We start from the raw sequence: 25,944 nt of genomic DNA on the forward strand, positions 1-25,944 counted from the left end.
AAATTTAGAGTAAAGGCAGCGGTTAATCCTCGCCTTACCCACTCGATAATTTTGGGGACTGATTGGCCGGGATTTGGGGAATTAATGAGTAATTTAGTGAAGAGTGGGTCCTGCCGTAGTTTAGCAGGGGGAGGTCCCAGTGTCGCATTGGCGGGAGCAGCTGTCACAGAGCCGTCTACGTCATCTCCGCGTCAGAGTGAGGAGCCACTGGCTCCTCCTCTTTCTATTGGGGAATCCCTTGCGGATTTTCCATTAGAGCAGTCGCGAGACGAGACTCTGCGGCATGCGTTTGACCAAGTGAGAGTAATCGATGGTCAAACTCTCCAGCCAAATGGCACCCCGTCCTTCCCCTACTTTGCAATTATGAAGGATAGATTATACAGAGTGACGCAGGACACTCAGACTAAAGAGCAAGTCACGCAGCTTTTGATCCCAAAGAGCCGCTGGGAATTGGTATTCCAGGCGGCTCACTTTAATCCCATGGCTGGACACTTAGGGCAGGATAAAACACTAGCCCGAATAATGGCCCGGTTCTATTGGCCAGGGATTCGCGGCGATGTCCGTAGGTGGTGTACGGCATGCCGCGAATGCCAGTTAGTAAATCCAGCGGCCATTCCAAAAGCGCCTTTCTGCCCTCTCCCATTAATCAAGACCCCGTTCGAAAGAATTGGGATGGATCTCGTCGGGCCATTAGATCGGTCAACATGAGGGTACCGCTTTATTTTAGTTCTGGTGGACTATGCAACGCGATACCCAGAAGCAGTGCCTCTTCGCAATATCTCAGCACGCAGTATTGCGGAAGTGCTCTTCCGTGTCATCTCCTGAGTTGGAATCCCGAAAGAGATTCTGACTGACCAAGGCACCTCGTTTATGTCATGTACACTGAACGAAGTGTATGGGTTGTTGGGTATTAAGCTGATCCGCACCAGCATGTATCACCCACAAACGGACGGTTTAGTTGAACGGTTCAACCGCACCCTCAAGAATATAATTAAAAAAGTCGTAAGTGAGGACGCACGTAATTGGGATTAATGGCTCGAACCCTTGTTATTTACAGTGCGAGAGGTCCCCCAAGCCTCCACAGGGTTCTCCCCGTTTGAATTGTTATATGGGTGTAAGCCGCGTGGCATTCTAGATGTGCTATGAGAAAATTGGGAGGAGGGACCTTCACCAAGTAAAAATGAAATTCAATACGTTATTGACCTGTGCGCAAAACTCCACACACTCACACACCTAACCCAGGAGAATGTGCGGCAGGCCCAAGAATGGCAAACCTGCCTGTACAACAGGGGTACGCGCCTTAGGGAGTTCGCACCGGGAGATAAAGTACACATACTGTTGCCCACATCAAGCTCCAAATTGATCGCCAAGTGGCAAGGACCCTTTGAGGTCACACGGCGAGTCGGGGACGTTGACTATGAGGTGAGGTGAATGGACAGGGGTGGGGCGCTACAGATTTACCACCTCAATCTCCTCAAACTCTGGAACGAAGAGGTCCCTGTGGCGTTGGTGTCGGTGGTTCCGGAGAAGGCAGAGCTGGGGCCGGAGGTTAAAAAAGGGAGCATTAGCATCGTGTACCTCTCCGGTCCCCTGTGGAGACCACCTCTCCCTGACCCAACTCGCGGAGGTTGCCCAGTTGCAGACCAAGTTTTCGGACGTGTTCTCGCCCCTGCCCAGCCGCACCAACCTCATAGAGCACCACATTGAGACATTAGCCGCCCTTACAGGCTACCCGAACAGAAGAAAAAAGTGGTTCGGGAAGAACTTGAGGCCATGCTCGAAATGGGCATCGTTGAGGAGTCCCACAGTGACTGGAGCAGCCCGGTGGTCTTGGTACCCAAGGCCGACAGGTCGGTCCGGTTCTGTGTAGACTATAGAAAAGTCAACGCGGTGTCTAAATTCGACGCGTACCCAATGCCTCATATTGATGAGTTGCTCGATCGACTAGGCACGGCTCGCTTTTACTCGACACTGGATTTGACAAAGGGTTATTGGCAGATCCCCTTGACTCCATTATCCTGAGAAAAAACAGCCTTTTCCACACCATCCGGCTTACACCAGTTTGTCACACTTCCTTTTGGGCTGTTTGGGGCACCCGCTACGTTTCAGCGGCTGATGGATAGGGTCCTCCGCCCCCACGCCACCTATGCGGCAGCATACCTCGACAACATCATTATTTATAGTAATGACTGGCCGCAGCACCTACAACACCTGAGGGCCGTCCTTAGGTCGCTGAGGCGAGTGGGTCTCACAGCCAACCTGAAGAAGTGTGCGATTGGGCAGGTGGAAGTACGGTATCTGGGCTTCCACTTGGGCAACGGGCAGGTGCGTCCCCAAATTAACAAGACAGCAGCAATTGCGGCCTGCCTGAGGCCCAAGACCAAAAAGGGGGTGAGACAGTTCCTGGGGCAGGCTGGCTACTATCGTAGGTTTATACCTAATTATTCGTACTTCACCAGCCCGCTAACTGATCTCACTGAAAAGGGGGCACCAGATCCGGTCCAGTGGATGGAGCAATGCCAGCGGGCTTTTTCTGAGGTGAAGGCTGCACTGTGTGGGGGGGCCACTGTTACACTCTCCTGACTTTTCTCTCCCCTTTATATTACAGACGGATGCGTCAGACAGAGGGCTGGGGGCTGTTTTGTCCCAGGAGGTGGAGGGGGAGGACCGCCCCGTGCTGTATATCAGTAGGAAGCTGTCGGTGTGTGAGGGGTGCTACAGCACTATTGAGAAGGAGTGCCTGGCAATCAAGTGGGCGGTCCTCACCCTCCGTTACTACCTGCTGGGACGCCCTTTCACCCTCTGTTCGGACCACGCGCCCCTCCAGTGGCTCCACCGCATGAAGGATGCCAATGCGTGGATCACCCGTTGGTATCTGGCACTTCAACCCTTTAACTTCAAGGTGATCCACAGGCCGAGGGCGCAGATAGTCATGGCGGACTTCCTCTCTCGTCGGGGGGGGGGGGGGGGGGGGAGTCGGCTGCAGGCCGGACAGCCGCCCGGCCTGAGCCGGGCGGTGGGGGTATGTGGCAGCGGGGGCGTGGTCAAGCATCGGTCTGTGACCGGAGGGCGGAGTCAGGGAAGGTAAGTGGCAGAATCACTGCACCTGAGGTTGATTAACATGTGTTTGTGTGTCTTCCCCAGTGACCACGCCCTATTTAAGGAGAGAGCAAGAGCAGAGGAGAGCTCTCTCCCGAACCAGACGGGTGTGTGCGAGTGTCTGTCTATGTGTTTTCTGAGAGACCACTGAAAAGTGTGTAAAATAAAAAGGTTTACGAAACTTAGTTCTATCCTGCCGTCTTCTGTGCTCCGCCCACTCTTACGAACTGCCACAGTACACAATCTAACTGACTCTGGATTGGTGGAGTCCAAACTGTTTAGAGATGGTTTTGTAACCTTTTCCAGCCTGATGAGCATCAACAGCACTTTTTCTGAGGTCCTCAGAAATCTCCTTTGTTCGTGCCATGATACACTTCCACAAACATGTGTTGTGAAGATCAGACTTTGATAGATCCCTGTTCTTTAAATAAATCAGGGTGCCCACTCACACCTGATTGTCATCCCATTGATTGAAAACACCTGACTCTAATTTCACCTTCAAATTAACAGTTAATCCTAGAGGTTCACATACTTTTGCCACTCACAGATATGTAATATTGGATCATTTTCCTCAATAAATAAATGACCAAGTATAATATTTTTGTCTCATTTGTTTAACTGGGTTTTCTTTATCTACTTTTAGGACTTGTGCGAAAATCTGATGATGTTTTAGGCATATTTATGCAGAAATATAGAAAATTCTAAAGGGTTCACAAACTTTCAAGCACCACTATATGTACCTTTTTCGCCCTAAAAAGGTACACATAGTTACCTTGAGGCCCAATAATAAGCTTTAAGGTGTACATTAGTGTAGACTGTACCATGGGGTACCATGGATGGACGGGATACATTCTGACAGTGTAGCATTCTGTTTCACTCCTTCTAACCACTAGGGGCAGTGAGATTCACCTGGGTAACAGACACTCCTTAGGACGAATCGGAAAGTTATTTGTAGATGACTGCCAGGGGAGATAGGGACTTGCAGCTGTCTAGCAGTCTGTGATAGAATTTTGGGAATTAAGCAACACACCAGATTGAGAATATAAGATGCACACCATTCACAGAAAGCTTCACAATAGCTTCCATGCCTCTGTTTGTGGTGTTCGGGGTCAAGCCATATGCTGATAACTCACTTCTGAAAAGCTCTAGTAGCTCTAGTGAGCTTTAAGGGTATTATTACTTTATCAGCTGTTATCAAGCTTAGCATCATTAACAGGAGCTAGTACTGCACAGAGTGATCTGGCTGAATCTTAATCATTTCGACACACATTGGGATGCCGGGGCACCTAGCATTTTCAGTATGTCAAGCTTCATGACAATGAAGCGTGTGGTCTGTGTCAGTGTGAGAGTTCTTTCTTAGTTTCAATATACAGTATATAGCCTACATGATATTTACTTGTGAACAATATCAAGGTAATATGAAGTATAATAGGGTGGCACAGTGGTGCAGTGATTAGAAGTTTTCTGTGTGGAGTTTAGATGTTCTCTTGCCTGCATGGGTTTCATCCAGGTTCTCCAGTTTCTTCCAGTAGTCCAAAGAAATGTGGATTAGGTCAACTGACTACCCTAGATTGACCATAGGTGTGAATGTGAGAGTGGATTGTTGTTTGTCTCTGTGTTAGCCTGGTGATAGATTGGTGACCTGTCCAGTGTGTACCCTGCCCCTCACCCAAAGTCATTTGGGATTGACTCCAGCTTCCCCGTGACCCTGACAGATAAGCAGTATAGATATTGGATGGATGGATGGATGGATGGATGGATGGATGGATGGATGGAGTATAATATGGGACCTAAAACATCCATCCATCCATCCATCCATCCATCCATCCATCCATCCATTATCTGTAGCCGCTTATCCTGTCCAACAGGGTCGCAGGCAAGCTGGAGCCTATCCCAGCTGACTATGGGCAAGAGGCAGGGTACACCTTGGACAAGTCGCCAGGTCATTGCAGGGCTGACACATAGACACAGACAACCATTCACACTCACATTCACACCTATGGTCAATTTAACCCTTTGATGCAAAACATGGGTCAAAAGTGACCCGGCTGAGTTTTTATCTTCTATATCAATGAATTAATAAATTAATTCAATAAATTAATTCCATCATTCAGTATTCAAGGTATTCCTCAATTAACTTGTTTTTGATCATCATACATCCTTATTTTATTTTTTCTTTTCTTACTTTTTGAATAAAAACCCTTTTTGTATCACTACCCTTCTAATGCACAACATGGGTCAAAAACGACCTGCATTCATTTTCCAGGTTATTTCATGTATGGCTGAGTGTTTCTATGATATACTTTTGAAATAAATTCATTTTGTCATTTACTTTTCCAAATATGGGCGGCACGGTGGTGTAGTGGTTAGCACTGTCGCCTCACAGCAAGAAGGTCCGGGTTCGAGCCCCGTGGCCGGCAAGGGCCTTTCTGTGCGGAGTTTGCATGTTCTCCCCGTGTCCGCGTGGGTTTCCTCCGGGTGCTCCGGTTTCCCCCACAGTCCAAAGACATGCAGGTTAGGTTAACTGGTGACTCTAAATTGACCGTAGATGTGAGTGTGAATGGTTGTCTGTGTCTATGTGTCAGCCCTGTGATGACCTGGCGACTTGTCCAGGGTGTACCCCGCCTTTCGCCCATAGTCAGCTGGGATAGGCTCCAGCTTGCCTGCGACCCTGTAGAAGGATAAAGCGGCTAGAGATAATGAGATGAGACTTTTCCAAATATGCAGTAAATATCTTGTTTTTGTTTAGCATAAATCATCATTTTTATTTTTCCTTTCTTAAGTTATGAACAAGCACAGCTTTTGTAATTCTACTTCAAGTTTACACACATGGGTCAGAAACGACCCACATGCATTTACTACAGCGTTTGGTGGGAACTGTGAATTGTGCTTGTGTCAGACATTTCACAGCACAGCACAGCGCCCTTTGCCCATCTAATACATGGAAGTAATGTTTTTCAATTGTTCTAACATTACCTTAGAAAAAAAATTGATAATGTTTAGGTTACCTTGAGAGTGAGTAGATTACTTGTCAGAAAGTTACAAGTAATTACTATTAGCTACCTAGCTGTTGGCATATTTTACTTTAGTTAGCTAATTTTATTGTAGTTGGCTTAGCTAACTGTGGCGGATATAAGAGGTGTGCGTGTATTTTTCCTCTTTCTGTAATTTGTTTTTTTTTAATTAAGAATCCCTAATACGAATGCATTCATAACCAGTAGCCAATCAGCAGGTAGGAATGTGACTGGATGCGTGAGAGCCAGAAGGGACACAAAAAGAAAAACAGGAAGTAGAGCAGAAGGTGCGTGGCGATAACGTTGATTGCGACGGTGTATGTGAAGACAGAAGCGGAGCGTTTGTCTTCTGCAACTTAAAAAACCCAGTTGTGCAACGACTAGTGACTGCCAGAGGTGCCTTGGAGTGCATAGCCAAGAAGCGTTGGTACACCTGCTGAGGAGAGGGGTTCAGAGTCGTGAAGGGGTTCGTTTGCCTAGACTTCGCTCGCTAAGCAGTTTGCAGTTCCCTGCCAACCAGAGACTGATCCGGCGGTACGAGGTGAAGTAATCCTGTGGGATCGTAGTGACAATTTCCTTGACCATTTTGTGCCATTTGTTAGCCCCAGCCTAGTCGAGACTGCAGCTATTGTCTCGCCTGATCTAAATTGTTTGACGCACACTTAGCGTTGTTGAAGACGGACATTATTCATGTTTAATTTGTTATTTTATCTATGAGGACTGAAAGTAAGGATTTCGTTTGCTGCTCAGCCATCCACCTGTGCATGTGTGGGTGGAGTTTTTTGTTGAACATTTGAACTTTTGAAGGACGTTTTCACCGGCACAAAGCCATTTTGCTTTATAACCAAAAGACTGTTGTTGGCCATGCGAGTGCAACTGTTGCTCGTGAAGAAGAACTGAACATTGCCATTAAGGGCTAAGGTGAATTGAATACCTGGGTTTCAATTTAAGTTTGTCATTATAGCTTCCTAACTTCCTTGTGTAAGTTTCCTTTGAGTTTTGTATGCATTCTGAACTAAACTTAATGGTTGAATATTAAGATAGGTAATGTTAGTTATAACTGAGCGCTCAGGTTAGGGTTAACAGTGAGTACAAAGTAAATTCAAACAGATAAGGGGAGTTTATTATATTGTTTTCTAAATGTATTTTTTCTATCTCTCTATTTCTCTACCTTAATTAGACAGTTCTGCTTATTAAATATCCATTTTGAATTTGAGTATTGCCCAAGTGGTGTAATTATTGTGTGTATATAACTTCTCTGGAGTAGGGGGTGTGTCATCCGATAATGCCAGGGCATTGTGGTTTAGGGCCATGCAGGGTAAGTCTCTCACATATACAGACACTGAATTTTGTTCACTATTCTTTAGGTTGTCACTGCGACATTTAATTTAAAATCACTAAAGCCTTTATAATATACCCTTTTGTGGTTAGTAAACTAGGTTCCAGTTAGTAGGCTTGGGGGGGGGTCCCAGACTTAAATCTGTTTCCTTCCAACCCCCTAGAAGGCATTACTTTCCTTTACTAGCGGACATAGGTACTGTTCATTACATTTTGGCGTCTTACAAACAGGATCATTCCTTTGTAGCCTTGCAAAGTATTTCCCATAATGTCTGAGATGGAAGAGTTAAGAGAACAGTTTGAGGCCTTACAAAAGATGGTGGCGGACCAGTCGGCCAAGCTTGGGGAACAGGCAGCTCTCCTTGATCAGACCAGACAAGATCATAGAGAGGCACTGTCAATGGCAAAGACAGTCGTTGAACAACAGACCAAGACTCCATCGACGTTGAATATACCAAGGGAGAGAAAATGCTCTGACTTTACTGGCAATCCATCCCAAGGCGAACCCTGTGTAGAGGAGTGGATAGCATCTATGAAATCGTCATTTAAAATTGGCAGAATTCCAGAGGAGGACAAGCTGGAGTGGCTGAGGCAACACCTCAAGGGTGAAGCAAAACTGACTGTTAAGTTCCTGCTAAGCGAAGACAATACCGATGTTGAGAAGGTTGTTAAAGTTCTGGAAGACACATATGGTGATAAAGTCCCTGTTGGCGCTCGTCTCAGAGAGTTTTACGATAGGAAACAGTTGGCAGGAGAAAAGATACGAGCGTACGCCTATGACCTACAAGAGAAACTCCGTACGCTGAAAAGGCGGGATCCAGCACGAATCCAAGACAAAGACAAAATGCTAAAAGAACAATTCGTACTAGGTCTTCGAGACGACCTCTTACGACGCGAAGTAAAGCGACAGGATAAAGAAAAACTGACTCAGTCGTTCCTTGACTTGATGGATGCAGCCATAACATGGTCTGAGGAAGAAAAGGGGGCCTCCACCATTGACGCAGCCAGGGGTCCAGTGCGAGGGGCCATCCACGCCACCAGTGCTGAGGACACATCTCCGTTAATGCTGAAGTCACTCCATGAGGCTATCTAAAAGCTATCCAAAACCTTGCTGCCCGTTAAGAGGAGCTCTTTAAAGCCGTTCATGGCGTGGAGCAGGGCACTCCACCCGCTAGACCTGTTAGGCCTCCTTTAAGAGACAGTGAGGGACGGCTTATTTGCTATACTTGTAATCAGCCAGGTCACACAAGCCGCAATTGCCCACAGGGTAAGCTAGCAGGCCATAGGGTGAAAATGGCAGCTGTTGCCACTTCAGACGGGAGTCACACTGACAGTGATAATCAAAGTTCCGGTGGCCCTGCCTCAGCTGGCATTATAGCTGTCAAATTTGCCAATGAGGAGCCAGGCCCCACAACTTCAACCAGCGCATTTGGTGAGTGCTTTACCCTTGATGTTCTGATAGATGGCATAAAGACCAGTTGCCTCTTAGACACTGGGTCGGAGGTCACAACCATCCCCAAGAGTTATTTCAGAGAGCATTTTCAAGGGACAGAATGTTCTCTGTCACCAGCCAAATGGGTACGCCTAACTGCCGCTAATGGTATTGAAATTCCAGTGGTGGAGTGTTTAGAGGCGGACATTGAATGTATGGGCAAACTGTTAAAGGGTCAGTGCATCTTTGTGTTGAAGGATAGCTGCAGTAGCCTTAAAGAAAGAAAAGCAGTGCCCGGTATTTTGGGAATGAATGTGATCGGAGAGCTGAAGGGTTTCCTAACGGATTTCAAGGGTATTAAGAAGTTGGATCGAGGTACACCATGGACAGGCCAGGCTAGTCTAAGTTGCGTGTTGGCTACCATTGAGGAGGGGGATCGGTGTGTGGGGCCTAATGGACGGATCGGATTTGTGAAAGTAGCGGGAAAACAGGCTGTCACAATTCCTCCGCGCAGTGAAAAGGTAATAGAGGGTCATTGTTGGATACCCCCAAGGGTAAAGTGTAAGGTACTTGTTGAGGCATCCCCCAGTGCGAACCTCCCTCGCGGTCTACTAGTGGCTAACGTCCTCGCTCAGGCTGCTGAGGGAAAGGTCCCAGTGCGTGTGCTCAATTCAAGCGAGAAAGCCATAACACTGTTTCCAAGATGCAGGGTGGCGGAGTTGAGCAAGCCAGATACCATCTTATTGAAGGAGGTGGTGTCCGTCGAGGAGCTGAATGGAGCTGCTCATGAAAAAGGTCAGCTATGAGGAAGCCCCATTTGTAAGGGGGGACACCCAATTCGCGGAGGGAGACACACCCCTGTCCATTCCAGTTCAAGCCAATCTCCAGGGCCTGACCCCAGCTCAGGTACAGAAGTTGGATAGTCTTCTGAGGAAGCATAAGGGTGTGTTCTCCCAGCATGACAGTGACTTTGGGTATACCACTACCGTGACACACCACATTCAGACAGGCAATGCGAGACCAATTAAACAGAGGCATAGGTGTGTACCACCCCACATCTTTCAAGAATTTAAGCGACATGTGCAGGATTTGGTGGCACAAGGAGTCCTGAAGGAGAACTGCAGCCCTTGGGCCTCTCCGGCCGTAATTGTTATTAAGCGAGATAACTCAGTTCGCTTCTGCTGTGATTATCGTAAGCTAAATAACATAACATTAAAAGATGCATACCCGTTGCCAAGAGTTGAGGAGTCTTTGGATGCTCTTGGAAAAGCAAGGCTCTTTTCATCCTTGGACTTGACGGCAGGGTATTTTCAGGTAGCCGTTCACGAGGATGATCAGGACAAAACCGCTGTCACCACACCATTTGGCCTATATCAGTGGAGCAGAATGCCATTTGGCCTCTGTAATGCGCCTGCGACATTCCAGAGGCTAATGGCGGTGGTGCTAGGCGATTTAACATTTGACGTCTTGCTGATATATTTAGATGATGTCCTCGTGTTCTCTACAGATTTCGACAGTCATTGTGAAAAACTAGACCTTGTGTTCACACGCCTGGGTGAACATGGGCTGAAGCTAAAACCCAGTAAATGTTTCATTTTGAAACCAGAGGTTCACTTCTTGGGTCATATAGTTTCCGCGGAGGGTGTTAGAGTGGACATGGAGAAGGTGGGCATGCTTCACAATTGGCCTGTGCCTAAGAATGCAGGGGATGTGCGGCAAGTAGTCGGGTTCATGTCATATTATAGGCGTTTCATTCCAAATTTTGCTCAACTGGCAAGGCCACTACATTCCTTGATGGGAAAGAGTAAGAAGGACAAGGGGTGCCAGCCTGTCCCTTTTGTGTGGAGTGAAGAATGCCAGGAAGCGTTTGATAGGCTAAGAGGCTACCTCATGTCATCCCCTATACTTGCGTACCCTGACTTTTCACTTCCCTTTGTGCTCACTACGGATGGGAGTATGCTCGGGTTGGGGGCAGTACTCAGCCAACGCCAGGAGGGGGTAGAGCGGGTTATCGTGTTCACCAGCCGGGGTCTGAGGGGTTCCGAGCGAAATGACAAAAATTATAGTGCATTTAAACTTGAGCTATTAGCCCTCAAATAGGCAATAACTGAAAAGTTTAGGGACTTCCTCATGTACTCCAGATTTACTGTGGTGACTGACCATAACCCCTTATGCTACCTGAAGACCGCTAACCTCGGCACGGTGGAACAGAGGTGGGTCGCTCAATTGGCTGAGTATGATTTTGAAGTACATTATAAGCCAGGGAGGGAGAACACAAATGCAGATGTGTTGTCGTGGCTCCCTCAACCACAGGAGCCTGAGGTCGCTGATACTGAGAAAGATTTCTTGATTATTCAGGCTGATGAAGTATGAGTCTGTTTGTGGCCTGGACAGGTGTCCCGCCAAGCTGCTGTCACAGCAAAAGTTCATGGGCATAGCTGGGACAAACTTCAGCAACTTCAGGTGAACGACCCTGTTGTGGGTCTCATGGCTAAGTACGCAAAGAGTATGTCCCAGCCCACTAAAAGTCAGCTAGGAGAAATGACTCCTGAATTGAAGCAACTGGCCTCACAATGGGACCGCCTGAGAATCCGTCATGGTGTTCTATTCTGTGCAATTTGTGACCCCAGAGACGGGGAAGAACTACACCAGCTCGTGTTACCCGAAACTCTGCGGAGACATGTGTTCAGCATGGAACATGAGCATGGGGACCATTTTGGTGAGAGAGGTACCTTGGCACGAATGAGACGAAGTTACTACTGGCCCTCAATGAGCCGTGATGTACAAGATTGGGTGAAACAGTGTAAACGTTGCGCACTGGCAAAAGACATATTTCCAAAAACCTGAGCCCCAATGACCTGTACTAATGTGATGGCACCTCTGGAGGTGTTGGCCATGGATTACACCCGATTGGAGATGTCAGTGGGGGGTTATGAGAATGCTTTAGTTTTAACTGACATGTTTACACGTTTTACAATTGCGGTACCCACTAAAGACCAAGCTGCAAAAACTACAGCTAAGGCAATAGTCAAGCACTGGTTTGTGTATTATGGCTGTCCCTCCAGGCTGCACTCTGATCAGGGCCGCAGTTTTGAAGCCAGTGTCGTGAAAGAGCTATGTCACCTCTATGGCATTTCCAAGAGTCGTACAAGCCCATACCACCCTGAGGGCAACGTTCAATGTGAGCGATTCAATAGAACAATGCACGACATGCTTAGAACGCTGGCACCGGAGAGGAAACGGAATTGGAAGAAGTAGCTTCCTGAGCTAGTAATGGCTTATAATAGCCACGTCCACTCCTCCACAGGATACTCCCCGTTCTACCTTCTTTTTGGGAGGGATGCGAGACTGCCTCAGGATATCTTGGGGGGGGAGAGACCTGGAGCACAGTGATGTTGACAATCTTGATGATTGGGTCCTTGACCATCATGAGAGGTTGAAGGTAGCAGCAGAGGCAGCTCGAGGTGCCGCCCAGGAGGCCTCATGGCGACGTAAGCGGTTGTACGACCGGACATCATGCACAGCACTTGTCAAACCAGAAGCTGGGGGGGCACCCAAAGTAGTACATTGAAATCAAATGAAGCATTGCACCTTTCAGACACCTACTAGGCGGGCAGTTGCACCTAGGCATGAGAGAGCTACACACAGTTCGGACACAGACAATGTGGAGCTAGTTTACATTCCACACACTTCTCAAAATGCACCCACATCAAATGAAGGTATGGGGGGTGGTCAAGGGGAGGAAGTGGGAGTTGAACAAGACACTGTCTTCGAGCCCGAGTTAGATGAAGTACCTAATAAGGGGGGAAAAGTAGACTCTGATGTTAGTTCTGGGGAGGGTTCGGTTATTAAGGGTCAGTCGGAGGATGCAGATGACTCAGACACAGATAATGAGCCAGTTCGGGAGACATGGCCCCAGAGAAGCACTAGAGGGCAACTACCTTTGAGATACCATGATAACTAACTTGTAATGTGGTGTTTAATTGTTTTTTTTTCCTTTTGGAGTATGTACTGTATCCTGCTCAGTATTTACCAAAGTTGAGAATCTGAGGGTATGTATATTGAGTAATGCGATGCTTGTGTTTTCTGTTAATATCTGAACTCTATTCTTTTCTGACAGTGTCTCTGGTGCCTAAGGAGAAGTCTCTGGTATGGCAGGGTTTGAAGGGGGGAAATGTGGCAGATATAAGAGGTGTGCGTGTATTTTTCCTCTTTCTGTAATTTGTTTTTTAAATTAAGAATCCCTAATACGAATGCATTCATAACCAGTAGCCAATCAGCAGGTAGGAATGTGACCGGATGCATGAGAGCCAGAAGGGACACAAAAAGAAAAACAGGAAGTAGAGCAGAAGGTGCGTGGCGATAATGTTGAGTGCGACAGTGTATGTGAAGACAGAAGTGGAGCGTTTGTTTTCTGCAACTTAAAAAACCCAGTTGTGCAACGACTAGTGACTGCCAGAGGTGCCTTGGAGTGCGTAGCCAAGAAGCGTTGGTACACCTGCCGAGGAGAGGGGTTCAGAGTCGTGAAGGGGTTCGTTTGCCTAGACTTCGCTCGCTAAGCAGTTTGTAGTTCCCTGCCAACCAGAGACTGATCCGGTGGTAATGAGGTGAAGTAATCCTGTGGGATCATAGTGACAATTTCCTTGTCCATTTTGTGCCATTTGTTAGCCCCAGCCTAGTCGAGACTGCAGCTATTGTCTCGCCTGATCTAAATTGTTTGACGCACACTTAGCGTTGTTGAAGACGGACATTATTCATGTTTAATTTGTTATTTTATCTACGAGGACTGAAAGTAAGGATTTTGTTTGCTGCTCAGCCATCCACCTGTGCATGTGTGGGTGGAGTTTTTCGTTGAACAATTGAACTTTTGAAGGACGTTTTCACCAGCGCAAAGCCATTTTGCTTTAAAACCAAAAGACTGTTGTTGTTGGCCATGCGAGTGCAACTGTTGCTCGTGAAGAAGAACTGAACATTGCCATTAAGGTCTGAGGTGAATTGAATACCTGGGTTTAGGCTATGCGCCATTCAATTTAAGTTTGTCATTATAGCTTCCTAACTTCCTTGTGTAAGTTTCCTTTGAGTTTTGTATGCATTTTGAACTAAACTTAATGGTTGAATATTAAGATAGGTAATGTTAGTTATAACTGAGCGCTCAGGTTAGGGTTAACAGTGAGTACAAAGTAAATTCAAACAGATAAGGGGAGTTTATTATATTGTTTTCTAAATTTATTTTTTTCTATCTTTCTATTTCTCTATCTTAATTAGACAGTTCCGCTTATTAAATATCCATTTTGAATTTGAGTATTGCCCAAGTGGTGTAATTATTGTGTGTGTATAACTTCTCTGGAGTAGGGGGTGTGTCATCCGATACTGCTAGGGCATTGTGGTTTAGGGCTGTGCAGGGTAAAGGCCTCTGCATGCTCTTGCAACAAGGCTTTCGCAGATAGCTTTTCGCAGACAGTTGTAATTTATCGTTGAGCGGGGAGTAATAGGCGTGCGCGATGTTATTCACCACCACAACGCAAGGGGGTGTGAAGTCGCGAAATCGCTAGGAGTAGTTGGTGGGTGTGGTTAGTGGAGTGTTTATCCTCCGGTTACTTATAATGACTAGGACTGGAGTCGTATAGATGTACGTACTTCCTCACTTCCTCGATCAACCGCTCTTCGTGCTGCTCCATCTTTGCTCGTGTTTTTAAAAATGGCGGTCGTGAAAACAAAACAAACCGGGAAAGTAGGGAAGCGGAAATGCGTGTACAGCGGATGTAGAGTGGACCAATCAGAGCCCTCTTGTCTGCGACGCTGTCTGCGAGGCTGTCTGCGGTGGTCACAATTTTTGGGAGGTGCGCGCAGAGCATCTGCGAAGGGGGGGGCTTCACAGATGCCATCTGCGACGCCATCTGCAAGGACTGGGTTGTCAGCATAAATTGACCTTAAGTCTCTCACATATACAGACACTGAATTTTGTTCACTATTCTTTAGGTTGTCACTGTGACATTTAATTTAAAATCACTAAAGCCTTTATAATATACCCTTTTGTGGTTAGTAAACTAGGTTCCAGTTAGTAGGCTTGGGGGGGTCCCAGACTTAAATCTGTTTCCTTCCAACCCCCTAGAAGGCATTACTTTCCTTTACTAGCGAACATAGGTACTGTTCATTACATAACTACATAGTTAATAAATAAATAACTGGCCCCATTCACTGCTAAAGTAATTACTTGAAACAAATTATTATTATAGTATTAAGACATTTAATTTTAAATCACACTTGGATGACCCATGTGTAGTAATATAAAAAGTATTTTTGTTCATAAAGTAGGAAAGAAAAAATTAAAGTAATGATTTGTGGTAATTAAAAACAAGATATTTAAAGAATACTTGGAATATTCAATCATAAAATAAATTGATTTCAAAAGATAGAGCAAAGAAAAACTCAGTCAGCATGAAATAACCTGGAAAATGAATGCAGGTCATTTTTGACCCATGTTATGCATTAGAAGGGGTGTGCATATGTTTTGCATCAAAGGGTTAAAGCCACCAATTAACCTAACCTGCATGCCTTTGGACTGTGGGGGTCGCTGGTGGGCCCCTGGGTGGTGGATATTTGGATTTTTGTTTGTCTTGGGTTAGCATCACAATTTCTTGACAGATCTTCACCAAATTTGACATAGAAGTCTGGGAGCAACCCAGAATTTTGCAAAACCTGGGCAAAGCCAGGTAACCTGCTAGTAATAAATAAAACTGCAAATCAGGGTTCTGAAATAGCTATTTGTTGTTGCGCCTTTTCCTGCATATTCAGTCATTTAAGAGAATGCTTAACTTTCATCATTAAACTAGACTGGATGTTTTACATAGAGTTGCTAAATAATGCTTACTATTATTACAATACTAAAAGCACTATTTGAGACACAGTGTAAGTATCGTCCCTGTATACAATGTATTAATGTGTACTGCATTTAAAGCAGGGGCGTCCATACAATCTCTGCAAAAGGCCAGTGTGGCTGGAGAGTTTCTTTCCAACCAAGCAGAAGGGTTGTATTGGTGGGTTGTATAGCTTGATCAAGGATGCTATTCCTACAGCTGCATCTGTATTTTTCTGGGATGATAATGACCTAGCTGTCATGCTCTGCCCCGGACATCCACTCCGGAGATTACGGATCTCTCACACCAGCGCCGATCTGGATCCGGGACAGGAATTCCTTCTCACCTGTATTCACTTCCTGGTTTTCACTGCTGTGTATAAATAAGCCGTTCTCAGACTCAGACTTTGCCAGAATGTCTTGTTTGCTTCTTTAGCCGTTTCTGTGCCTCTCTTGCTGTTCATGGTTATTCTCTCTAGTGACTTTTTCTTGTTCATGGTTTTTTTTTTGCATTAAGGGTTATTTCTGATTCATGGTTTCTTGCACTAAGGGTCTTTTCTTGTTCATGGTTTTTTGCACCAGCATTTTTGTCTTTGCCTGTCTCATGTTTTTGTCAAGTTGTTTGTCTCATTTTGTCCTGACTATTTTTGCCATTTGTTTTTTGTCATTTGTTTACTTTTTTGCCATGCCCTTTCTTCCCTGAATTAAATCATATTATTTATTGGATTACTGTCTGTGTTCTGCTTGTGGATCCTAACTTCACCATACCTCCACCCACCCTAACAGTATGTTCTGGCCAAGATGGATCCAGCGGAACTCGCCCATCTGAGAACGGCCATCCAGCAGCAAGGGACTCTCCTCGGGACCCACCAACAAGACCTACAACAAATTACCCAGAACCTTGCCACCCTGTTCAACGCACTCAACCTTCTCACCATGTAGATGCAGCACTGTCAAGCCGTGCCTACCCCTGCTCAGCCGTCTCCTACTTCAGCTCCTGCCACCGCCTTTCTCCACGAACTGAGACTTCCAGTGCCTCAGCCCTACAATGGAGAACCAGGTACTTGTAGATCGTTTTTGTCTCAATGTTCATTAATCCTAGAGCTGCAACCTCTGGCCTTCCCTACAGAACGCTCCCGGGTAGCATATACAATAACTCTCCTCACTGGCAAGGCCAGAGAGTGGGGAACAGCAGTCTGGGATGCCAATGCATCCTTTTGTTCCAGTTTCAAGGATTCCTCCGAGGAGATGAGGCGAACTTTAGACTGTTCTCTGTCTGGCCGGGAGGTGGCCAGAGAGCTCATAGAGCTGCAGCAAGGGTCCCGGTCTACCTTGGATTATGCTATTGAGTTCCGGATGTTGGCAGCTTCTTGTGGTTGGAACAAGAACACCCAGATCGACGCATCTACTTGGCTTGTCTTGTCTTGGCATTGGCTTGTCCGATGCCATCAAGGATGAATTGGTATCGTGGGAACTGCTGTCAGACCTCTCCAGCCTCATGGACCTCGCCAACCGCATTGACGCTCAGATCCAGCAACTGCGGAGAGAGAAGAACCGCCCCAGACTCACCTCCTCTCCACCTCCCGCCGTGTCCGTCGAACCCATGCAGGTAGACCGGGTTCAGGTGTCAGCGGAGGAACGACATTGCCAGCGGAGCACAGGGGCCTGCTTCTACTGCTTCTGCTGGGACACATCTGCTGAGCCTGCCCGCTAAAAGGACAAACCCACCAGTGAATCAAGGGGCCCTGGTGGGCAACGCTCGGAACCAGTCACCCGCTAATCATCTGTTACTTCCTGTCATCATTATCCATGACAACCAGTATCACCACCTCCAGGCCCTTGTTGACTCGGGGGCGGACAGGAACCTGATCTGCTCCGCCACTGCCAAGTGTCTGGGAATCCCACTACTTGCTCTTGATGTCCCTCTCACTGTCCTGACACTCAATGGCACTGGCTTGACCAGCATCACCCACCTTACCATCCCACTCACCCTAAGGATTTCCGGTAACCACTCAGAAACCATCCAGCTTCACGTCATGAACAACCCCCATGTACCCATCGTCCTAGGATTACCATGGTTAATACAGTACAATCCCCACCTTAACTGGACTAATAACACCATCCTGGGCTGGAGTTCTTCCTGCCTGGCCTCCTGTCTGAACTCCGCTCTTCCTCCCGCCAAACCACTACAGCCCTCAGCCAGCGAGTTTCCCAACCTCTCTCACATGCCTCCGGAATATCTGGACCTTAAGCTAGTTTTCAGTAAGACCCAAGCAGTGTCCCTCCCTCCTCACAGACCCTACGACTGTGGTATTGCCCTCCTGCCTGGGACAGCACCACCCAAGGGACACTTCTACTCTCTTTCTCCCACCGAAAGACAAGCCATGGAAAAGTACATCACCGAATCGCTGACAGCAGGGATCATCCCCCCTTCCTCCTCCCCAGCAGGCGTGGGGTTCTTCGTCGAAAACAAGGACAAGTCACTCCACCCCTGCATTGACTATCGGGGTCTCAACGCCATCACGGTCAAGAACCGCTACCCACTACCTCTCATGACCATGGCCTTTGAACTAATCCAGGGAGCCAAGGTATTCACCAAGCTAGATTTATGCAACGCATACCATCTCGTCAGGATCAGGGAGGGGGACGTGTGGAAGATAGCCTTTAACACCGCCACTGGTCACTACGAATACCTCGTGGTCCCTTTCAGCCTGACCAACGCACCTGCAGTCTTCCAGGCACTCGTTAACGACGTCTTAAGAGACTTCCTAAATATCTTCGTTTTCGTGTACCTGGATGACATCCTGATCTTCTCCCGCTCTCTGGAGGAACATCGGGGTCACGTCTGGCAGGTCCAACAGCGCCTGCTAGAGAACAAGTTGTTCGTCAAGGCAGAAAAGAGCGAATTTCACCAGAGCTCTGTCTCGTTTCTGGGATTCATTTCCCCGGGAAGGATCCAGATGGACCCCCTCAGGCTTGAGGCAGTTGCCGATTGGCCCACCCTATCTTTGAGATGAGAGCTCCAGCACTTCCTAGGATTCACCAACTTCTACAGGCACTTCATTCGCAACTTCAGCACGGTGGCCGGTCCTCTCTCAGCCCTGACCTCAACCAAGACCCAATTCAAGTGGGGGGAGGAAGCAGAGAAAGCTTTTTCTGTGCTCAAGCACAGGTTTACCACAGCACCCATTATCACCATACCCGATCCAACCAAGCAGTTTATTGTCGAGGTCAATGCTTCCGAGTCAGGGGTCGGAGCTATACTTTCCCAGAGGGTCAGTGATGACAAGGTCCACCCATGCTCCTTCTCCCACCGGCTATCCCCAGCTGAACAGAATTACGACATTGGCGACTGAGAACTACTGGCTGTTAAACTAGCCTTGGAGGAGTGGAGGCACTGGCTCGAGGGGTCGGAGTTCCCCTTTCTAATCTGGACCGATCATAAGAATCTGGAGTACCTCAAGTCAGCCAAACGCCTTAATTCCCATTAAGCCCGTTGGGCTCTCTTCTTCTCCCGGTTCAACTTCAAGCTTTCCTACTGCCCAGGCTCCAAGAACGGCAAACCCGATGCCCTGTCCAGGATGTTCTCCTCCCACCAAGAGGAGTCCAAGCCACCCAAGACCATCCTTCTTCCATGCTGCCTGGTGGGAACTGCCATTCTAGAGGTTGAGACACTTGTGCAGAAGGCCCTGGAGCAGGACCTCGGTGAAGGTAACCCCAACAACATTCCTCTTAACCATCTGTTTGTTCCCGGTCCTGTGCGAACCCAGGTGCTGCAGTGGGGTCATGGCTCCAAGCTGGCCTGTTATCCGGGAGCCACCCGAACCCTGGCACTCATCCAGCAGCGCTTTTGGTGGCCATCCATCAAGGAGGATGTCCAGGAGTTTGTGGCAGCCTGCGACACATGCTCCCGGAACGAGACAGCCAATTGACCCCCTGCTGGCTTGCTAAGACCCCTCCCGACTCCACATTGACCTTGGTCTCACATTGCCCTGGACTTCGTCACAGGACTCCCCAACTCAGGTGGCAACACATGCATTCTTATTGTCATTGACCGTTTCTCCAAGACCGTTCAGTTCATCCCTCTGCCCAAACTCCCCTCAGCCAAAGAAACCGCTGAACTACTCATCCAGCACATTTTCCATCTACATGGACTGCCCACTGACATTATTTCTGACCGGGGTTCTCAGTTCACTGCACAATTCTGGAGGGTTTTCTGCAAACTCATTGGGGCCACCTGTAGTCTCTCCTCAGGCTTCCACCCACAGACCAATGGCCAGGCAGAACGGGCGAACCAGGCTTTGGAGGTTGCACTCAGGTGCATGACATCCAGGGATGCCAGTTCTTGGAGTAAGTACCTACCCTGGATCGAGTATGCTCATAACACTCTTCCTTCATCTGCCACAGGTCTTTCACCCTTCCAGTGCTCCCTAGGTTACCAACCACCACTCTTCCCCCAACCAAGAGGAGGAGGTCACTGTACCCTCTGCCCAGATCTTCATATGCCACTGCAGGAGGATGTGGGCATTGGCCCAGAGAAAACTCATTCGCTCTGCCCTAGCATCCAAGAGGCAGGCCGACAAATGCTGCTCTAAGGCGCCCACTTACCAGGTGGGGCAACAAGTCATGCTCTCCACACGCCATCTGCCACTCAGAACTGTCTCCTGCAAGCTGGCTCCCAGGTACCTAGGACCCTTCCTCATGAAAAAGGTAATCAACCCATGTTCCGCCAGACTGGCACTACCACTCACCATGTGACGCATCCATCCCACGTTCCATGTGTCACAACTTAAACCTCTGGTCTCTAGTTTATTTTAGGTTTTATTGCTTTGGATAAGTATATTGTTTATGTTTTATAAAAAAAACTTCAAGGCTGACAGTGAAAACCAACAAGGCTTGCTCTTAATGAAAATGTATCTCTTTGAACAGACGTTAATGTCCAACAACAGGACGGCTCAGATGTCACATCTTCATTTACTGGGGCTTTGGCTAAAACTGACAGCTAACCCTTTATCAAAATTGTTAGAAGACACTTATGAGGTTGTGTAAACATAATTCCAGCCAGGTTTCCTTTTCCAAAAGGCACAACTGAGGCTCCAAACGTGGTAATAAAAACAAAGCGGCATGTCATCTCTATGCTTCCCCAATGATGTGCCGTTTTATGACATCTGCTCTTTTTCTGTGCCATAAACCGAGGTGTTTACATATTACAGCTCATTTAAAAGCATATTGTCCTATCAAAGAGCTAAAACAGGAAGCTGCTAACATTTTGAATAATGTTAAGCTATATATCTCATACAGTCCACAATATACTCCATTGAACATAATTAATAGTTCAGAGAAGAGCGCTTGAATATTGACATGATTGAAACATTTGACATTATATCGATCGAGGGATGATAATTATCAAACAATTAAAGATAAGGATTGAATGTTGTGAGATATTCTTATGGAAGAATCTTTGAGACTAGTAAGGAATTGATTTATCAGTTGTTACATCCCCAGGCAGAATTAAAGTAGGACAAAACATGATGAAATATTGATACCAATAGTTTAACAGCTCATGTTTTAGGCTAGCAGTTTGCAAATAATAGCAGATAATGTCTTAAGTAACAGAGCATATCAAAACAAAGAACTGAGCCAATAAACAGGAATAAAATTATAGTATTGAGCTTTAATACTTACAGTTTGTCTCTTCGCTGCCATCCAAACAATCCTGACTGAAGTCACATACGTACTTCTCTGATACACACTCCCCTGTCAGGCATTCAAACTCCTCAGGCTGGCATGGCTGACCCGACACACACATCACAGCCCATATCAAGACAGAAGGCCACACAAGTGCTTGCATTAGGCTTTCTGACAGGCAGGTCACATAAATATGAATACATAAACTCAGCTTCAAAACAAAAACTGTCTCACACACAGACAGTACTCCTTAATCCAGAAAGAAATGTGTAAATTCTCGAGTCTGAATTTGACAATGAGACAACAGCTTACTCAAACCAACCACAGGCCATAAATGACTTTTACGACGGTTACAAAACAATGTTTATCTGCAGCCAATGACTTCAAAGAAGACTAAAGTCAACGCTGAAGTCATTAGCTGCAGATAATGTACAGGACACAATCTGTAATGTAAATGGCAGGCACACCAGAGTAGGACTTCATCAATGCACTTTCCACTCAGTTAAATGTAGTCGAATTGAAAACATGAATGGCGAGTCAAGCCACATTGTGTTATGTGTCATTAGCTCAGTTTGCTAGCCCATGGCTGGATTAGTAATGTTCTCTCAGGCATTATCACATTTATAAAGAATCAGTGGATAAAGGATGATATCCAGACACAGTATTAACTGGGATAAGAGTCATGTTGGTTATATTACTGTACAACCTTCATAGGAGACAAAAACAGTGATTGTAGCTGTCACATATCCTGTATAATTGATGTGCACAATGTGTATAATAAATCAAATTTAAATAGGAAGGAAAAAAGATAGAAGCATCATATCTCTTCTAATTGTACACTGGCTTTTTATTATATGTGATGATAGGAACACATTTTAATCTGTTTATAGACTAATTAAGGCCATTTTAAGGTGAAACCTATCTTTGTACTTATTGTATGTGACTTACTGAAGCAGAAACTGATGTGATTATATAAATTTTCAGTAGATCCTAAAATGGGTTTTAAACGAATTTGATGCCTAGCAATAGTGTTGCAGACCTCGAGTTGGCCTCATGGTTAGTGTCCGCCTCTCAACCGGGAGATTGTGAGTTCTACTTACAGTTGGGTCATACCAAAGACCATCATAAAAATGGTACCTACTGCCATCTGGCAAGGCACGCTACAATACAGATGCAAGTAGGGAAGTCAAACTCTCGTGGTTACCCTAGCTGTATAGGCGAGAGGCTGAGGGCTATCGAAACGAAGGTTGGCGCCACACCCATACACCTCAAAAGAGCTGGTTAGTGCTGGGATAGGAGACTGCCTGGGAATACCAGATTCTGGTGTGGAAGGGACTTTGACTCAAATAGTGTTGTTGTAATTGAGACCTGTGTCAAGACCACTTTTTGAAGGTCTCATCTCAGAATCGACCACATTTTTACTCTGTCTTGTCTCAGTCTCAGATATAAAGGACTTGGGATTTTATTTCAAGACTGGTCAAGACCACAACTGTGGGGATTTTACTAAATTGCCTGTGCATAGTCTGATTTATTTGTGAACATCTTTCCTGTGACTGGATGTAAAATTCCTGTTTCAAATGCAACCAATAACGTGACTCATTTGCTAATTTTCTAACGGCTGTCACCCCCCCCACACACACACTGGTCTGGTCCTGGTCTTGACTCAGTCTTACCCTGCCTTGATCTTGACTTGATCACAACCCCTCAAAGTCTTGGTCTTTTCTTGTCTTGATACACTTTTGTCTTGGTCATGACTTAGTCTCAGTTTAGGTGGTCTTGACTACAACACTATCGAGCAAGAGACCCAAACATTTGTCAGAGTTGACTGTTTCAAATTGTGCTCTGTCAAAAGAATTAATGGATGTGCTGAATTGGCTCACCCAGCCAATTAGAACAGTTCCTAGACTCTACTGGTTATAACCGTCAAGCTCGATCAATAATGGTGTTAGCTTGATTGATGAAATTATTAATTAATTAATTAAAGGCACTCAGTCACACATCTTGTCTGAAGGGATAAAAGATCTTGACTCACCAAGATTACTTTCTGTCTCAGTGATTCATGAGGTTAATTGAATGTTGGAGTAAAGAGGACACTTGACAGGCTGTGCTTTTCCTAAATGCCACCTAATAATGATGTCAGTTCTATACACATACCAAACAAAGGAAGCCAAAGCAGTGGTAAATTAACTGATCTGGGGTGATTTTAGAATAATACAATAGCAGTCAACCAGTGCTTGGTGTGCTGGAGGAAAAAACGATTTATATAACAGCAGCAAGGCAAGGGCAGAACCTAAACTGTGTATACGTACAGTATAGTGGTGTCCAAATGTCAGAGAGCGTGAGGAGAAAATGCTTCTATTTTGCATCATTTTCTAATTTAATACAACAAATTTATATTACTGACAACAACTTGAGTGAAAAATAGAATTTTTGAAATATTTACATGAATTTCAGAGTTCCTTAGTATTTGGTATCATCTTCTTTTCACTTTAATGACAGTGTGCACTTGGGCTAACATGGACTCATAAAATCTGATGATCCATTTTAGACCAAATCCATTGGTGTATCATCTGAACACATGCTTCAACAGAAGAGATTAGACATGAGGACAATCTGACCTTTTGTACAAAGTGGTTAACATGGTCAATATCACACATTATTTACATTTCAAAAGGGACCAAGTGAAATAGTGCTGAATCTTGAATATCAATTCTTCAAAATATTCAACATTTACTTTCCTTCTTTCAAATGTTTCAAAATTTTAAAACCTTCTGTTTATTTCCAATTTTAAATGGAAATTATGGTCTCGGACTCCTTTTTTTGTTGTTTTAAGTCAGTCCAGTTCTGTAGCTGACAGGTGATTAACTCCTTAAAGTCCAGGTTATTATTTTTTTTAAATTATCTTAAGACATTTCTCAGTACCTACTAAGAATTAAGAAGTAAGCACAGTGAATATAGTAGTAAAGCAAGTACAATTCTCAACAGTAAAGGTATTATCAAGAGCAGAAAAAATAGGGAAAAAAGCTTTGTCTTTCTTCCTCCCTGAAGGAGGGAAAAAAGAATGAAGGTCAGTTTATTTTGAAAACACTGTGCTAATTGATCAGTGGCGGAACTGTCTTGGTTGAATTAGGAAGAAAGCAACCAAATTCTTGAGAATGACTAGAAAGAAGGTCGCAGAATATTGAGAGTGATGAGTGAGTGCGAAATGAGGCATTTACATTAATTTCACACTCTCAGATGTGAGACATGAGGAAGAGCATGTGAACTGATTCAGTGTGTGTATATGTAGGGGCGGCACGGTGGTGTAGTGGTTAGCACTGTCGCCTTACAGCAAGAGGGTCTGGGTTTGAGCCCTGTGGCCAGCGAGGGCCTTTCTGTGTGGAGTTTGCATATTCTCCCCGTGTCCGCGTGGGTGTGCTCCGGTTTCCCCCACAGTCCAAAGACATGCAGGTTAAGTTAACTGGTGACTCTAAATTGACCGTAGGTGTGAATGTGTCTGTGTCAGCCCTGTGATGACCTGGCGACTTGTCCAGGGTGTACCCTGCCTTTCGCCCGTAGTCAGCTGGGGGATAGGCTCCAGGTTGCCTGCGACCCTGTAGAACAGGATAAAGCGGCTAGAGATAATGAGATAAGATGAATACTTATTTAAAAAAGCAAGACAGCACCCAAATATTTACAAAGAGCATCTTGTGACTCCTACATCAATATAAATACTGTGCTGCCGTACAACCACATATAAATGTTAAGTATATCAAGGATACAGGTGACACCTCCTCCATATATGCAAACTGCCTATAATTGCTGACACAGAGCAATATTTTGCTAACTGCTTTGAGTTCTTCTTGTTTAGGCCAGCTATTTGCAGCCCTCTAACACAGAGTCTATGGACATGTCCAAGACCATAAATGAGACCCACCAGATTTGTACTATAGCCACCTATTCTAAAAGCATCCACTAATGGCTGGTATTTTATCATTTTCTCAGAAAAACACAAGTCCATATATGCATCAGAACAGCATCCCACTTCTAAAATCACAATAGTTTTTAAAACATCAACAACTATGTTAGGGGAGTTAGGGGAGTCTTTTATAACATTTTTCAGAGCAACATTGTTAATCAAATTTGAAAACTAGCTCAATTGTATTTTTGTTTGTGTGTATTACAGATTGTCCATATACTTTCCGCAGCTCTGTCGCAGTTATATTAACAATGCGATCATGACAAGCGGTGTACAGGCCTTTAAATGCTGGTAGGGTTGCCACCTGTGTCTGACAAAAATCCTGGACATTTCGACCATCCAATCGACCTTTTTGCTTGTAAGCAACGGCGCTCTTCACACATCTAACCCAAGACAAAAATTGCCCTTCTACGCCGAAATTGTATTGCTCTAATTAGTAAAAATGACGCTTTTGCTAGTTATTTGTTTAGTTAATTGCTTTACATAATATAGCAAGTCTTCATTATTTTGGTTTATTTCCAACAGTTTTTGGTTGTGGACACCTGGGGGCAGTAGTGGG

General features: G+C 45.7%; 1 protein-coding gene across 1 annotated transcript in view; it reads right to left on the bottom strand.

Moving 5' to 3' along the window:
* The window catches only part of malrd1 (MAM and LDL receptor class A domain containing 1), a 187,563-nt gene extending 165,973 nt beyond the window's left edge, over positions 1 to 21,590 (bottom strand). The window contains exon 1 of the mRNA XM_060932776.1: positions 21,425 to 21,590. Coding sequence (XP_060788759.1) covers positions 21,425 to 21,590 — 166 coding nt within the window. The remainder of the gene's footprint in view (positions 1 to 21,424) is intronic.
* Positions 21,591 to 25,944: the final 4,354 nt, after the last annotated feature.

This window comes from Neoarius graeffei, chromosome 1, assembly GCF_027579695.1.
Source record: "Neoarius graeffei isolate fNeoGra1 chromosome 1, fNeoGra1.pri, whole genome shotgun sequence".
NCBI classification, from domain to species: domain Eukaryota; kingdom Metazoa; phylum Chordata; class Actinopteri; order Siluriformes; family Ariidae; genus Neoarius; species Neoarius graeffei.